The sequence below is a fragment of the Callionymus lyra genome, chromosome 8 (assembly GCF_982586985.1).
Source record: "Callionymus lyra chromosome 8, fCalLyr1.hap1.1, whole genome shotgun sequence".
Lineage (NCBI taxonomy): Eukaryota > Metazoa > Chordata > Actinopteri > Syngnathiformes > Callionymidae > Callionymus > Callionymus lyra.
In genome coordinates, this window is record NC_141825.1 from 2,050,024 (window position 1) to 2,067,606 (window position 17,583).

General features: G+C 40.5%; 1 protein-coding gene across 2 annotated transcripts in view; it reads left to right on the forward strand.

Moving 5' to 3' along the window:
* wwp2 (WW domain containing E3 ubiquitin protein ligase 2) overlaps positions 1-13,949 on the forward strand; it is a 55,043-nt gene extending 41,094 nt beyond the window's left edge. The window contains exons 11-24 of one of the 2 annotated variants that reach the window (XM_087796728.1): positions 4,115-4,169; positions 5,064-5,145; positions 6,179-6,307; positions 7,376-7,454; positions 7,533-7,604; positions 8,182-8,270; positions 9,577-9,736; positions 11,742-11,875; positions 11,939-12,079; positions 12,137-12,257; positions 12,328-12,432; positions 12,563-12,659; positions 12,752-12,824; positions 13,530-13,949. In XM_087796728.1, coding sequence (XP_087652854.1) covers positions 4,115-4,169; positions 5,064-5,145; positions 6,179-6,307; positions 7,376-7,454; positions 7,533-7,604; positions 8,182-8,270; positions 9,577-9,736; positions 11,742-11,875; positions 11,939-12,079; positions 12,137-12,257; positions 12,328-12,432; positions 12,563-12,659; positions 12,752-12,824; positions 13,530-13,629 — 1,437 coding nt within the window. In that variant the 3' untranslated portion in view covers positions 13,630-13,949. The remainder of the gene's footprint in view (positions 1-4,114; positions 4,170-5,063; positions 5,146-6,178; positions 6,308-7,375; positions 7,455-7,532; positions 7,605-8,181; positions 8,271-9,576; positions 9,737-11,741; positions 11,876-11,938; positions 12,080-12,136; positions 12,258-12,327; positions 12,433-12,562; positions 12,660-12,751; positions 12,825-13,529) is intronic. The other variant, XM_087796729.1, reaches the window with a different exon arrangement.
* The last annotated feature ends 3,634 nt before the right edge of the window (positions 13,950-17,583 follow it).

Consider the following 17,583-nt stretch of genomic DNA (forward strand, 5'->3'; position numbering starts at 1 on the left):
AAACTCCAAACTTCCTTTTTTGGTATAATAAAAATAATTGGTAATATAATAATATATAAGTAGGAAAGACATTTCAGGATTGTATGTGTCAAAACAAGTGAGAAATCCCAGTTTGGATTTAGATCGGGGAAGGTAACAGCATGGTAAAAGTAACCATCAATCTGCACTTGTTCGTGGTGACAAGCAAACTGTTTGTATAATGAGTTCATGTAATACTGATTACACATGTTAATCCTAAAAATCAAAATACAATGCATATGTATCATCTTTTTTCACAAGATATTGACTTGCAATGTTATGCTATACAGTTAAACCCAGTTTAAAAAACTGGAGTCATTTGCGAAAGTCTTGCAAATTTAAATTACGCAGAACTTCTTTGTATTGGTCTTGACTGCAATTAATGTTATATTCCAGATGCTGCAATTTCCAATTTAGGCAACAAGTGAGACAGCTTAAATGGCACTTTTTGTTAGAATTTATTTTCACTAAAGTAACTTCTTCTACCTCTGATTTCAAGGATCTATCAAACCAGACGGTCATCATAGTTTAATTTGGTCTTGCTCACAGCTGCTTCTCACAATTGGTGCCAGAAAATCTGAAACGAAAATACAATATAGCTTCTGTTTTGTGTACCCACAAGAGTTCAAAGGTCACCAGTTCAACTACATGACTATAACGTACTTTGTATAAGCAGCTTTAACACGCTTACGAGTCTCTATTAAACAATCACTACTAAACACCCAGATTGTGTGTGTAAGTTTGTCACTAAATTAGTCTTCAACATCTTACAGTGGATGAATAATGTAAGACATGAACTGTGAACCAGAGACATCCTTTGGTCCTTGAAACTTCAGCTGAAAATGTGTAGTTTCATTATGTTTATAAACTGTCAAAATCTAGAATCTTATCTAGAAATGAAAGAAGTACAAAATTAGACTTCACTCTGGTGGAGAAACCTCACATTGGTCCAGAGCTTAGCGCCTAGTTTCCCTGTGTTGAAAACGTTCAGCTGGCTGATCGGCTGCTTTTTTGTTTAAGGAAAGAAGCTGATAATAGTAATTTTTTGCTCTCTGTGTGCTACCAACCACACACACCAAAACACTCATTTCTAAAACAACTTGAAGAATACAAAAAAAAATACATTACAGTACTAAAACTAGCTCTGCCCTCCTCATGTCTAGTTCAGATGCCACAATTTCTGGAGCTTCTGAATGGACTTGGATTCTTTTAGTCTGGTCCTCCCCCTTTTCCACCGCATTATTTTATGAAAAGTAAAATTAAGCGCTTTTTACTAAGACTTCCATCTCCTCCTTCTTCTTTTTTTGCCCATTTTGAGTTTATTTTTCTTCACCTTCTTTTCTCAAGAACAAGTCCTCCCTAAACCCACATCAGTCTTTTATTAGTGGAAGCGTAGGATAGTATCACACACAGCAACCTTATTATCAAGCCCACTTGTGTTTACAAGCGCAACTCTTCAGGGTCAGGTTTCCGTTGGGCTTGTTTATAGAAGCTTGTTTCATGAATGGATTATGTATGGACCCGGCAAGGCTGGAAGTGACTTGAATGGAGGGACCTAATTGTCATCATCAGTTCATGTAAGTTATATCTGGAGACTTTAAGGCATCACAAGGCTTCACTAAAGAAGCTGAATAACAGAAATGCAAAGTGGTTTGTAGTCTCATTTCTATGTTGGTTTCCTCGATAGGAACAAGATACACCATCATCAAAGTGTTGGCTTAAGCTCTCTCTACACACTAGTGATTAGGGGTTCAAGTGATCAGCTCATCTGAATGAGTGTTTTGAATGGCGTGGGACCAACAAGTCTTCTTCTGGAAAATAATGCAAAATGTTGCCATTTTTAATTATTGACAAATACAGTAAACATGAAAGACTTTACCAGTACGTGACATACCTGCCTCTCTTTGATAATTAAAGTTAGTAGTACTTCTTTAAGTTCCACCACTGCACTGAAATGACCTGTACGAGATTGTGAAGCTGGTTTCCGAAGTCCTGCTGATATCAGCATGTCCTAGGAAATATGATTAATCTTCTTAAGGCTTCATGGAGATTACCCTCCCGATGTGTCATAGCCAACATTTTACTTCACACATCTGTGCAAGTTTTGCCACCGCTCCCACTCATTTTCTGCCTCCCTTGTTTTCTCTTGCTCCGTCTGGAAGCTGCCAAAAAGCCTGACAGCTCCAGCCAGAATGAAGTCATCGTGTCTTTATATCATTATATTCTCCTTTTACCTTTTTTAGGCACAGAAAGCCCAGAAGGGTGGGGCGCTGGGGTACAGATTGGCTGTCGACACAAGCGACACTCATAAGCACACACACACAAACTCTTTAACCCTTTTGTGTGGCTGCTGAAGCTCCTCCAGAAAGTCATTTCAATCGCAGCTCCCTCGCAGTTTCCATGACAGCGGCACTTTAGACACTCACACTTCTCAATGGGAAACACTCGCTGGAAAGTGGCGCTGACATTTGCTGGGTAATATTGAGCTTTATAGCTGCTCAGGAAATAATCATCATCACTTTGTGTTGTGAAGGTGAAAGAAAAAGCTCTGGAGAAGTCGAGAGCTCAAGGGGAGAGAGCAAGACTTCTCTTTGTTTAACCTGAAAAATCCCTTCATCCCTCTGTTAGCACCTGATTAACTGTTTGCTCATTTCAAGCCTGCACACATCTTGACCAAACAGGAGAAACTATTTTGATGGTTAATGTTTGTTTTGTCTTCTTTCTTCTCTTAATTTTAAAGGGCAACTGATTTGTCGACTTAAGTGTTTCTTAAATTGATCTTGGACCTCTATTGTACTCATCGTTATATGCCTGTTTGCACAAAACTCTTTTTAACTGAAATATTTACAATAGAACATTTTAATATGCCCCACCCACCAAAAACACTTTTGTTTTTGAGGAGATAAAATCACACCCACTTAGGTGTGATTGGTCAATCATCCAAGTTCTTCACCCTACGTCATCAATCCCGGAAGTCACTTTTTAAAGACTGATTTGGCACTGTTACTGGGCTGAACACAGTATTTAATTTCTATTAAGTTATAAAAATGTATAGGTATAGTTTTATGACCAATATGGTATGATAAATAATAACAAGCTGTTGTAGCTTTCTGTTGCTGCTGTTTGTTTTGATGACCTAAGCAGTTGTGCGTAACTGGTGGCTTGTGTTGACAGATATTGTACACATGACATTAAGACCTGTTTACAGTGTGTTTTAGACACGTTTTGCCTGTTAGGCCTCGTAGAAATCTCTGTTCACAATAACATGCAGGCAGTAATACACTATGTTCAGTTCACATTTGCTCAATATATAAACTAGTTCTTTCAGATAACCTGTTCCAGCCCAGCACTGTCCACATATGCATCATCAGCATAAACAGTCCAACAGTGAGAAGGTGCAACAATAGTTCTGTCTCAGCTAAATCAAGAGTGTGATCTATCTTTTTTTTTAAATAACTGATGGTGTTTGCGCATGCATGTGCATTCCGACATGCAAACACACTCAGATGGCCTGTTTGCTGCTGACTAACTTTCCACTTTTCTTTTCCTTCCATCCGATGTGGCTGTGTACGTGCATGCATGTGTGTGTGCTTGTATTTGTGTGTACAGGCTGTGCAAACCTCTCAGTGGTTTCCAGACGCAGGGTGAATAAAGGTACCTTTTGTCCAGTGGGTTGGAGGGGGTGGGGTAACGGTGCGGGGGTGTCCAGTCTGGAACAAGCATCAATGATGCCTTCAGTTCATGCAGACATTGCACCTCCCTGCCTACTTTCACAGCAGTGCTTAAAGAGAGCCCGGGTGGGGTAGGGAGGAGTGCCTGGGTGGAGGGGTTTGTCAGTGAGGTGAACAGGAAGCTGTGGGAGGGTTCTCCATCCAGCCAAGGAGCTCATTGGAACAACGATGTTGTTTTATCCTCCTACTGAGCGTGTAGATTTTGGAAGGAATACAAGCAGCTGAGCAGTTTGCTGCCTCAGTCGACCTGTACTGCTGGAGCGGAGAGGATCCCTCTCCCTTCCCCTTCTCAGAGCCAGTGAGATTGGCTCCTTTTTTGCCGAGGCGGAGAAAGGTGTCCTAACTGGATCTGTTTTCCCCTGCAGCCGTCTGGCGCTCCGGTGGAAAATGACCCGCTCGGCCAGCTTCCTCCAGGATGGGGTGAGTCTAGAGCTGATGATTCTTAGCTCTGAGTCTTAGTCTGACTTTTAAGGTACTCGTTTTAAATTCTTTCCAATTTCAAACATTTTTTCGTTGTAAAGTAAATAAAAATGTTCATCTCTCATGTCTGAGGGATGTGTAGGAGTGTATTAAGGAGATAAAGATGCTTTTTGGTGACGCCATCATGGCGATCATGGTCATGGATGGCTGCTGAATGAACGAGTTGTTAAATTTGTTAAGAGGGGTAGTTTGGAATACAATATGCCTTTAATGCTATTTTTATATTTAACTTGAGCGACAGAAATCAGGTTCTGACTCAGACTAAATGTGTTGAGGAAGTTCTGGAGCTTCATCTTCAGCAAGAGCGGCAAACTTAACGCTGGCTCCTCCTGCATCCCTGTGGTTAATCATAAAATGAACAACCCTTCTTACTCCAGTGTGTGAAATAATTGTGATGTGAATGTCTATGGACGCATCATCGAACATTCATTCATGATTCAGTGCAACTAGCTCTTTCCCCCCAAATATTCTGCTCCTGCCGCCCATGATGCCTTTTCAGCATGTTGTGGTACCTCTGAACCCAAACCTCAATTACAACACTAGCTCTGCTTTCTGGCGCGCTCTTCTGCGGTTTCTTGGAGGATGGAGGGAGGAAATAGGGAGGGGCCTGGTTTAATTGGGGCGTCTTGGAACAGGAGGATGTGAGGGACTACTGTTTGTGACTAATGAGAAAAAGATGTGGGAAAGCTTGAGCTCCCTTTAGGCAACACATTTTTTTAAGGGGGTTTGAACCGTCTAAAACTTGGTGGAGAATAAGCACATGGACATGTAGCTTTTCAAGCTGCGCTCTGAAATACTTGAGGAAGAACTCATGTTCTCCGCTTGTGTCGGCAGAGAAGCGGCAGGACAATGGCAGAGTCTACTTCGTCAACCACAACACCAGGACCACACAGTGGGACGACCCGCGGACCCAAGGGTAAGACCGCCACACTCGAGCAAATCTGTATGTGTGCATGTTTGTTGGACTGCACGCTGCTTTGCTAGATACATCACACACAGTGACGACACAAATATTTCTTCCTGCTATAACATTGATAATCTTGTGAACAGAAGCTAATGACGAGAGTAGTATTTTTTCCAATTTAAAACATTTTAACAAAAGTCATTTAAAATAAACCAAAAATAATCTTAATTTTTATTTAGTTTATTTAGTTTTGAATTCATTTACATCTAACAAAAATGTTGGTTTTCAAACAAACTTTGTCTAAACTATGACAACTCAAAATGTTGTGCTCCTGTGAAACAAATTAAAAAAAAAAATACTAACTAACCCTTTAATGACTTCAGTCATTTGAGCATTTCTTGACATACTCACTCATAAAAATAGGTCGATCATCTGACTCACAGTATTAATTAATAAACCATGTCAATAGGTTTTTTTATTGCACTTTTGATATAGAATAATTCTTGACTTGGAATGCTTTTTTCTAAACAAAAAAAGATATTAAACTTTGTCATAAATACAAAAAACTTTTGTATTGTAGAACTAAAATAAATCTATTATAATTGGTTCAGATATTTTAAATGAAAGTACAAATATTACTAAATACTTCATGAGTAACCTGACCAACATAATTTTTTTAATGTGTGAATAATCACCAGGAGGTATTAATTAAATTTGATTTAACATTTTTTAATAGGGTGAGTTAAAGAAAATTGAAGTCACAGCTTGATTCTGGCTTCAGCTCATGTTAAAGATGGATGAGTTATAAATCAGAAGAATTAAATGTATAAATATCTTCTTCATTGTACTTCCTATTAAGCTATATAGTTTGAGTTTTTTCTTCATAAACATCCTAAATATGTAAAATGTGTTCAGATCAATTCTTGAAACGGCTTCAGTTCCAAAGATGATTACTAAAAACTATCCTCAAGGCCCCTAGAGACTCGGTAGAGCCCCCACTCCTCCCCTCCTGAGACTCGTCTCACTGCCCCTCTCCCTGTTGCAGGATGATCAAGGAGCACCCATTGCCCCCGGGCTGGGAGATGAAGTACACGGCTGAGGGAGTCCGATATTTTGTGGACCACAACTCACGCACTACCACCTTTAAAGACCCGCGACCTGGGTTTGAGTCAGGGTAACTATCATCTCAGTCCCTTATCATCAAAAGTAGAGAAGCAGTCATCGGGTGTACAATCATGCATGACCAAACAAATGTACCGTAATAGTTTATGAATGTATTACTAAACTGTGGTTTAATTCCGGTTTCATGCACCACACACACACACACACACACACACACACACACACACACACACACACACACACACACGCACACGTACACACATGCACATACAAACACACAGGGTATATGTATGCAGAATTGCTGTGTATTTGTTGTGGGATTGTTTTGTGTTAATTGTGTGTTGCATGTTGGTGTGTATTCTGCTCTTGATGTTTTTGAAAAAACACCCTCAAATTTTAATTTGTCCGATTAAATTAGAAAAATCTTGTTCTTTCTCCTCTTACACTTCTTAGTTATTTTTTGTCTTATAGTTGTACTTATTATTGTTTTTCCTCAATCTTTTGTTTTTATTATTCTTCCTGTTTATTTATAAATTTATAAAATGTCCTTTCTCAAATCATGACAATCATAATCTCAATATTTTGTGCCAAATTCTGTTCTCAACTCCCCTATTTCTTATTTTTAATTATTCTTTTTGAAATCAGTTAAGGTCTTACTTAAAGTTATTTAGTATGTAAAATATATACACTATATTAAGAGTGATTCAAATATTCAAGATGATATATGTAAGTATATCAATCTGAAACAGATATTTCATTTCTTTTTAATTGTTGTTTCAATACAAATTGCTGCCCTCTCGCACCCAGGACACTCTGAACTGCTCTCTCAGATAATGTTATTTTATTTTTCATTTTTATTTAATTTGATTCTAAGTTCAACTATCACATGCCCAATTAAATGAACCAGACATATTTTGTTATATTTTATTCATCTAACTTTATTTTATTTATATTTCTTCGTTATATTTTCATCGTATTATTATTATGGTAATATATGTTTTCTGATTCTAAAATCAAAAGTTAATAAAGAGAAAAATGCAGTTAATGCAGTCAATTTTGCTCTAACCTGATCTGAATTATTTGATAGTTAATGTGTTTGTGTTTTTCTCTGTGTGTGCAGGTCACGACAGGGAGGATCACCTGGTGCCTATGATCGCAGCTTCAGGTGGAAATATCATCAGTTTCGCTTCCTTTGTCATGTGAGTGGGTTTCCTCTTGGCTGTTAAATTTTTTGCTTCTTTACCCAATCTTTTTTTTGTGTCTTCCTCCCTCTGCAGTCGAATGCATTGCCAAGCCATGTAAAGATCTCCGTGTCCAGACAAACGCTGTTCGAGGACTCGTTCCAACAGGTGCCCCTAGCTCACGTTTGTCACAAATAAAATTGAAAAACATTGAACTCGGCTGCAAATATGAAAGAGTGTGTGGTTGTCTGTCTGTGTCTTGTGATATACTGTACTTGGGACCTTTCCACGGTGTCCCTTACTAGATAGTTCTACTAGCAGAGGAATTTTTCCCTCCTTCACATAATAGGCCAACATATTAGATGCTGAACCAAATCTCCCTTTATTGAATCCTTGTAACTTCTCATCGGTTTAACTTCAGCAATATGCATTTATTTTATTTTATGTCACATTCATTTTAGTCTTTAAACAACTAGACAGCCTGTTTTTTTCTCCTCAATTACTGCCTACTTTCCTATTTGTCCTTCATTTGTGAAGGTTACCAGATTAATTGTGATATTCATAAATCTTTGTTTGCTACAAAACGGCTTATGGAGCGACACAGTTAGTTTCTGTGATCTAGTTTTGAATCCAATTAAAATGGAGTCCTTCTTTTTACAACTGTATGGATTTGCTTAAATTGAAAGTTTGACAAAAATGCTAGTTTGGCAACATTTGTGTTGATTATGTTTTGTCTTGTGATCAGATCATGAACGTGAAGCCGTACGACCTCCGCCGGAGACTCTACATCATCATGAGAGGAGAAGAAGGTCTGGACTACGGTGGCATCGCCAGGTGAGTGTCGAGCCTCTGCTCTCCCGATTCAAAATTCCTTCTCCACACATGTTCCTCCCGTGTGTCTGTGCTCATCAGTCATCCCTCCTCTCCTCCTGCGTTGGCGGTGTGTCATTCCCTCTGTTTTATTTTTGTTTCTGTCTCCGGTGTCACGTCAGTGGTTTTACCCTATGGTAGGTGACATCATGCTGTTCTACCACAGGGTAGAACCACGGACGGGATGTTGGGAGGTGTCTGCGTCCGTCCGTCAATCAATCCATCCATTTCCCTGCAAATCCTCTCATATGTTCCTGACATTGGTGTATCTGATTTTTGGGTCTGCTTGGTTCTGCACCTGGTGGTGGGCTCCTGCTCTTGCACACAATCATCCATGTTTGTCTTTCCTTTTTTTCAAATGTCATTCTTGCCCTGTCAAGGTTACACAACAAATATTTACTGTTTAAGTAAGTTAAACCTACCAACATATGATTCAATCAAATTTACTAAAATATAAATAATAACCCATTTACAATATGACTTTAAATTAAAATATCAGAAAATTGTACAGTACACAGTACAGTACTGCCCTCAGGTTTCTCTTTATTTGGCCTGCATGTTAAATGTGTTTTTAGACCTTTGGTTTCTCTTGGGATATTTATTTAATACAAAGTCCTAAATTTACATTGGTAATGATTGTTTAAATTACTGATCAATTCATGTTGTGCATTTTTATATATATATATATATATATATATATATATATATATATATATATGTGTATGTATAATTGTATTTTTGTTTGTTTTGTTGTTTTTATATGTATACTTTATTTTGTTGCTAACCTATTTTAGTTCTGTTGGATATGCTTTGTTTGCCACTTTAATCAGTTAAATGATCATGATTTTTTTAAATAATAAATTGTTTGTTTTTCATTGTCATTAGATTTGTATAATATTAAAAAAAAAAGGTTTATAAAAACACATTTTCAAACCACACAACAGTTGGATTATATTTACTTTGTAAAGCAATTAATCTATATAAGGAATATAAGAAATGTATATGCACTTTAAAATCTTCATTAAACTTTGATATAGCTCTGTGCTCTTTTGTTTATTTGTTGTCTGCTGTGAATATTTGAATTGTAATTTCCCAAAGGAACCTTGTAAAGGATAAATAAAGTACTATCCATCCATCTATATAAACAAAGTCTGACAATGGCAAAGGTGTTGGCCACAAACCAACTCATGTAAATGAGAAAAGAGAATACAAATTCAAATGGATTGATGTAAGCTAAAACCTTGTCTCATATGTTGTCGTGGCTATGCAGGGAGTGGTTTTTCCTGCTGTCCCACGAGGTCCTGAATCCCATGTATTGTCTCTTCGAATACGCTGGCAAGAACAACTACTGTCTGCAAATCAACCCTGCCTCCTCCATCAACCCTGACCACCTCACTTACTTCCGCTTCATCGGACGCTTCATAGCCATGGTGAGTGCATGTTGTTCTGAACTTGTGCTGCAGCTAAGTTCGGGTCTTTAGAGTTTTCTCTCAGTCATAGTGTTTCTCCCAGTGAGATCATCAGCTGCTCCACCCAACTGTCTCTCTTAATTCATGACCATCTCACCCCTCCTCACCAGCCACCTCCTTCTAAATTTTTCCTAAACTCTTGGTTTCATGAGGCTTTAGAAGAGTGAGACAGTTTGACGAGTGTCTGCTGAGATGACATGAGGAGAGTAAGAGAGATGGTGAGTCAGTGGCAGCTGGTGAAAAGTATTCTAGGTGGGACATAACAGGGACATCGAGTCATTGTATGGGGGTAAAGCAAGCAAAAGTTCTGGATTTTTCTTGAACTCTCGGTTCAGATCTGATTACATTCGGAAACTGGTGACAGTAATTAAGAAAAAAACCCAAAGTGATGTTTCACACGATCAATTCTCTCGTGTGTTTTGCTGCTCCGATCACCCTTGTCTTCTGCAAAGCTAACAGTAATGCATTGTTGTTGAGATTTTTCACAAAATTTAATTGATCAAAGAGAAAATCCCTCCCCTTTTGTGTGAAACCCCTGCTGTCACTGAGCCTGTTTTCACCTAGTGGGCCTTCTTTTAACCTATAACTCTGGACAATATTTCGGCACTGGTGAACAAGATGAAACCCTCCTCTTGCTCGTCCGACGTCCTCACGTGTAGGCTCTTTATTAAAGTGTTTGATGTAATTGGCCCCTGGGTTACCAAAATGGTAAACCTCTCCCCTTCCACAGGGTTTTTTCCCATGGCATTGCAAGCCTATTTCTAAGCTTCCATTCTTGTCCAAGATCTTAGTGAAGGTGGTTTCTGAGCAGTTATCATTGTTTATTTCTGGCTTCCGTAAACATCACTCTACGGAGACAGCCTTACTGAAAGTGTCAGGTGACATCATGATGTCGGCTGATTCGGGTAAATACACTGTTCTGGTTCTCTTGGATCTGTCCTCAGCCTTTGACACAGTTGATCACCAGATCCTGAGAAGACGACAAGAGGATGAAGTGGGACTGTAAGGCCTGTTTTACAGTGGTTCTCGTCAAACCTTTTTGGGCAAATTTTCACTGCCAATCAATTAAGGTCTGAATCAGTGGATCTGTTGTGTGGAGTCCCTCAAGGTTCTGTTTTGGGTCCGTTATAGGGTAAAATGATTAAGAGATATTTCCTAAGGTTTCTTACCACATTTTTGCTGATGACATCCAGCTCTACTGCTCATTTGATCCAACTGAGCCCCAGAGGCTGAACAGCTTAGTCAATTTTTTTCTAGAAATCAAACAGTGGCTGAGTGAAAACACTTTGCATCCTATGTCTCTAGTACAACACTGCAGAAATCTTACCAGAAACTGTTTTCCTTCAACTGAGAAAAATCTCTAAACTTAAGAATGAGGATGTCACAACACGATTTGGAGCGTGTAATCCATGCGTTTGTGTCTTCTTGTTTAGACTATTTTAACTAATGTTTATTTTCGTCTCTAAACAAGAAGGAGCTGTCTCACTTGCAGTTAATATAAAACTCTGCAGAATTCTGACCTGCTCTAGTAGAAGAACTCACATTTCCCTGATCCTTAAAACTCTTCAATTGCTGTATTGATTGTTTAAAACATATTTTTGAGTTTTCACAATGTTTATAAGTTTGAGAACATTTATAGCAAGTTTAGGATGGGAAATAATGAAACATAATACAATTTGAATTTAATAGAAATTGTAACCCGACTGTGAAAATAATTAAATAAATATGTCCTTCACTGTTTATGAGTCAAAAACCAACTTGATTTAAGAACTTCCTTTCCGACATGTGTAACATCAGTTCACTTTACCACTGTCTAACTTCTATCTCGTCGAGTGTTGTATTGTAGTTGTGTGTATTATCACTGTGCTTTCTAAGAGTTTGACAAAATAAGTTCTTCTCTGTGGACGTTTTTTGACGTCGTCTCAGCAGTGATAATGTCTGAGCAACTTCTTGTTTACCCCTCTAGGCGTTGTACCACGGGAAGTTCATTGACACCGGCTTTACGCTGCCCTTCTACAAACGAATGCTGGACAAGAAGCCCACCCTCAAAGACCTGGAGTCCATTGATCCGGAGTTCTTTAACTCTATCATGTGGGTCAAGTAAGTACTGCAGCTCTCACTCACCAGTGTCAGACGACGGATGGTAACTGGTTCTGTCGACAGGGAGAACAGTCTGGAGGAGTGCGGTCTGGAGCTATACTTCGCTCAGGACATGGAGATTCTAGGGAAAGTGTCGACGCACCAGCTGAAGGAGGATGGAGAGAACGTACTTGTGACAGAGGAAAACAAGGAAGAATACATTAGGTGGGTCAAGGGTCTCCTGTAACGACAGCCAGGTTGTTAACCGTGGTCTTGCTGCAGCCTGCTGACTGACTGGAGGTTCACTCGCGGCGTGGAGGAGCAGACCAAAGCCTTCCTTGATGGCTTCAATGAGGTGGTTCCCCTGGAGTGGCTAAGATACTTTGACGAGAAGGAGTTGGAGGTGAAGACCGAAGAAAACATTCTGAAAGTCATTCTGTGTATTCTGACCCGAGTCTGGTTCTGTTCTCCAGTTGATGCTCTGCGGAATGCAAGAGATCGATTTGGCCGACTGGCAGAAAAACACAATCTATAGACACTACACCAAGAACACCAAGCAGATCCACTGGTTCTGGCAGGTAACACTCACACAGCTACCCACATACACACACACTCTTGCATATTTAAATACATTTGAACACACCTGTAGGAATGTGTGCACACACATATACAGTATATAAAAACACTTAAACACACGATCTGCTGCAGGTGGTGAAGGAGATGGACAACGAGAAAAGAATTCGGCTTCTTCAGTTTGTGACGGGTACTTGTCGACTGCCAGTGGGAGGCTTTGCCGAGCTCATAGGTACAACACACCCAAAAGATCTGAATTACTGTCTGCAAATGAACACATGGCTTGAGAGATCTAAATAATCTTGTGACTCTAAACTGTTACAGGAAGTAACGGAGCACAGAAGTTCTGCATAGACAAGGTGGGGAAGGAGACTTGGCTTCCGAGAAGTCACACTTGGTAAGACGCAAGCCAGTGTTGCTTTGACCGGAGAAATAGTTGTGATCTCAGACAGGATACGGAACTAGTAGGGTTTTTTCTTCACCACTAGAGGGCTGCCTGCTGCCTTTCCCAGAAGTGTTTCTAAGCCTAGTGTTTTTATAAAGCTAGTGACAACTGTCTGACATTAAGACTGTAACCGTGAGTGATTCCTCTTGTTAGCTAGCATGCACAGAAGCCACTTGTCATGTGAAAGCAACCAGGTCATGAAAAGTGAGGAAAATGTTTTGCACATCAAGGTATGTGCTTCTCAAAACTAACTCTGGATTCATCAACCAGGTAGAAAACTAAGATCCGATCGTAAAAACGTGCGCATGATGATGAATGATAACCACTCGTGAGAGCAGTTCATGGTTATGAGTAATTACCATAAATGCCTACAGATGAATAGACCATGATGCATTCTGTCCACCTGTCAGACACGCCCAGAGAGAGAGAAAGAAAGAGAGACAAACCTTTTTAAGTGGACATTTGAAATATGTTTTAGGGTTATCATAGCATGTTACCTGGAAAACATAGGCTTGAAGCCTAAATCCTTTTGGGACGTTTAAGTTAAAATACACACAAACTGCCTCAATTTACACACCTGCATTCTTATCTTGACTTTACATTAGCACATGGCTGTCAATTAAACTGCCAGATTATTGATGATAACGCTCTGTGCAGCTTCAACCGACTGGATCTGCCGCCGTACAGAAGTCTGGAGCAGCTGCGTGAGAAGCTGCTATTTGCCATCGAGGAGACTGAGGGCTTCGGTCAGGAGTGAGCTCCCACTGCTCAGCTTCACTCTGAGACTCCCAAGATCAACAACGCCCGAACTGCTGGTGGTGGACACACTCACAAAACAAACCTTTACATATATCTGCGACACACACACATGCCTGGCTTCATTTACTGCAGCATCCAGTTGCTAAAACATATCCACCAGAAAAGCATATATAAGTGTGTGTGTATGCGCGTGTGTGTGTGTGTGTCCCAGAGAGATTATTATTGTGAAGAACTGTGACAAGGTTTGATGAGTTTCCGTTGATTGTAAGATTCTGCTTTTTTCCTGTACATAGGTGAAATAAAAATGTCAAAGTTAAACCAGCTTGTCAAGTCTTTCTGTGAGGAAGTTCAAGTATTTGGTGTGAATCATCAATGTAATGATAAAGGTGAAGAGGCGACTGCAGACAGGGTGGAAACAACTGAATTCAGAGTAAGGGTTAAAAATAAGTTTTACAGAACAGTAAAGGTCACTGCCATTGTGGAAAATCAAAAGTAGATTTTAGGTTCCATTAACGGTTTATTTTCCCTTTCACCAATATTTTTCAACCCTCAATATAAAAATTCAGGAATATTTTCTGTCTTTTTTGGACCATGAATGTTTGAGTGGAAAATAATCAATTCATTTCTGTTTCTACCTAATTGACTTTGTTTGCTCATCACTGTTAACTTGTCTTCAGTTCCTTTGACATAACAAACACCACAGCCACCATATTTCACTTTTAATTCCAACTTTAAATCAGTGATTCATCAACATTCAACGCCGTTCATCACGATCATGTTAAAAAATAAAAGCCAAGCCATCATAACAGATGGGAAAGTAGATGATAGAATTATAAGTAAAAAGGAAATGAGAATTTAAAATAAATCAACGCTGAACTTTATGTACCATATCTGCAGACTTTTAAAGACCCGACCTGTTGGCTACATTCCTTCTAGAGGCGGTGTGGGACAGAGTAAGTTGTAATCCACACCTGATGATTGCTGTGTACTCCCTGAAATGCCATCCATATATCACACCTTAAGGTTTGAAAGCTAACATAACTCCTAACGTGCATCAGACGTTGAAGTGTGAATAATATAAAGCTGCGTTCTGGATGGTACAGTTCAAGTATTCTGCCTCATTGTAAAGGTAGGTCAATGATTGGCTTCAATGACGAACAAACGGCAGCGGTTGTCTGCGTGCTGCTGTCCTTGTTGACATCACAACTGTCACTGAAGGTGTCGCTGTAATTCTCGCTCTCTGTGTAGCCGCTGCTGTCGTAGGAACTGTGACTGCCGGTGTAGCTGTAGCTTCCCTCGCAGCTGCTGCTCTCGTTGGAGCTGTCAGTGTAGCTGCTCAGGTCTTTTCCACTGGAGCTTTCACTGTCAGTCGGTCGGCTGTTTTCAGTCTTTTCATTCTCTTGGTGGCCATTGTTACCTTGGCCATTATTGAGAGAACTCTGATCGTCGCTGTTTATTTGTCTGTTGCTCTCCTCGTTTGTGTCGTTACTCTGAGTGCTGAGTTCATTTTTGTCGGTATCTGTCTGACTGCTGTCTTCATCTACAATCTCCGTCTCACTCTGGCTGTTCTCTATGCTGTAGATCTCGCTGGTGCTCCCGCCGTCGTGGATGCTTTCTGTGTCGCTGTAACTTGTAACACTGCTGCTCTCTGACTCCACATCACTGCTGGTGTAGTTGGCAATATTAAGGTTTCTGGTTGTTCCGATATGGTTTCTCTCTTGGTCGTGTACAGCATTGTAGACGTTTCTTTGCTCCATTAAGTTCCATACAAATATGGCGTCCAGCTGTCCGTCTCCTAGCCCCATCTGGGGAAGGCAGGGTATGGTTTGATGTCTGATGTGTGTTTCCGCATGATCTCCTTGCGCTTGTGCATACATTGTAAATGGCAAAGACGAAAGAAGAAAGAGACAGTTGAGTTACTTCCAGAGTTGTTTACCCTCTTACGTATATCCCTTAAGCAAAAATTGTGTTGCTTTACTTTCACACTTTTGTAATGGAATAAAGGCCATTTGAGTGACAAATGTAATCCGGACCTGTGTAGTCTTCCTTTTTAGATGATGCAATAGAATTTACTTTGAATATTCTGAGGCATATATCGACTTAAAATAGAGTCATACCAAGGCAGAGTTGTCTTTTGCCTCATTTCAAGGCGTGTCACACGACATCTTTCATATATTCAGTGTCACAAGGCACTGTAGAGTGTCTCTACATAAGTTCTTCAGAATTGGCAGGTCCCAACCCCCACTGTACAAAAAGTGTTGCCAAACATTTGGTGTGAATGCATCTTATAAAGCTTTTAGCGCCACCAAAATGGTCACAAGGTAACACACTTCAGGAATAGCTCCTCATCTTGGTCAATTTTATTGCAGTTATCTCAAGACATCCTCCAGATACCTGTTGGGGTATTATGACGACGAGGGACAAGGCACCTTAGAAGTCTGAAAGTCCTTAATCCAAAGGCAGGAGTGCAATATTTCCTGGTCCGAGGGCTGTACACTCATGCTGCTCAATGGGATATCACAGTACATACTTTGTTTTATGATAATGTTCGCTGGATGCATGTAAAAGGAGGAGTCTTGCTGACGGCACGGCTGTCTTTAGCGTTGCATTATTATGCCACCGGCATCTCCTATATCTCTCCCTCGGTGCATCTGCAGCCTGCCCTGTACTGGTCATACTGATCACTAATGTGAGTGGACTCTTTTTCATCAGCCCCAATAAATAGCTTAGATAACAACACAATGAACCTCCTTCGTAACCGTGTGTTCTACGTCATTTGGTCTAACCGCTTTGCTACTGGTTTATCCAAGTTTAAGAGTAAGGAGCAAGTGTTTCAATACACTTGACTTCCATTTAGCTACGCCCTGGCTCTCAGAACCTCCACATAGTGTGTAGAGGCAGCACTGGAGCCAAAGAAAGCAATTTGACCATCTGGGCGAATGGTTGATCCTAGCCAGGTCAGAAGCAGAGAGTCACGCTCGCAAACACACAAGGTTTTGAGCCACATTGCAACTCTGGGGTTCATAGTGAACCTCAGCAAGAGCGCTCTTCAGCAGTTGGTTCACCTGGGGGTGCTGCTGAACACGAAGGAAAGATGCACTTGCCTCCCGGACACGTGTATCCAACCAATTCTCGGACTGACAACATAGTTGCTGGAAGCTCGGCGTCATGTGAAGTCGGCAGGCGCTGTTATGTCCCTCCTGGGGCTCATTGCAGCAGCTCACACAGTGTTGCGTCTGGGTTTGCTGCAAATGAGGGAGTTCCAGAGATGGTTTGGTGATTTCAAGCTAGACCGCAAGCGGGACCAAGGTTAAAATGTGTGCCTCCCCCAACCGTTTTTTGTAGGACATCTAGTCTAGGAACTCTCAACCTCAGGCCAAAAGTTCTTTTTAGGTTGCGTCCTCATTACAGACGCATCCATGACAGTTTGGGGCACTTCGAGTCAGAACTTAGCCAAGCGGGGTCTGGAACAGGCCGATTTCTAGACGCATCAACTGGCTAGAGTTTAAAGCATTTCACAACGTCCTGCGTGCTGACATACACGAAGAGAGCATGTGAGCTCTGTGCTCTCCCCATTAGCCCTGAGTGTGAGAAGAGTTTTCTTGTATATTAAAGTTTTTACTACTGCTTATATGCAATCACCTTTTTATCATACAACTGTATAATATAACCCGTTTGCCTGTCTCTGACTCATGTCTATGTGGCCTTCTGTCCTAACACTGCTGATCCTCGTCCTCGCCACTGTTGTTACCATGGTTTGCCTGAAAAGGGAAACTAAACTTGCCGTGAGAGTTTGCTGTAAAAGGAGGAGGAAAAAGAAGTTGATCATGCGCCCCTGTTCTGTTGGGTAATGATCAGGCGGTCGGTCAACGTGACTGGGCTGCATTTTGGGAGTTTAGTCAGGAAAGTTTCAGACAATGACCTCATGGAAAGTACCAGAAGGTACAGCATG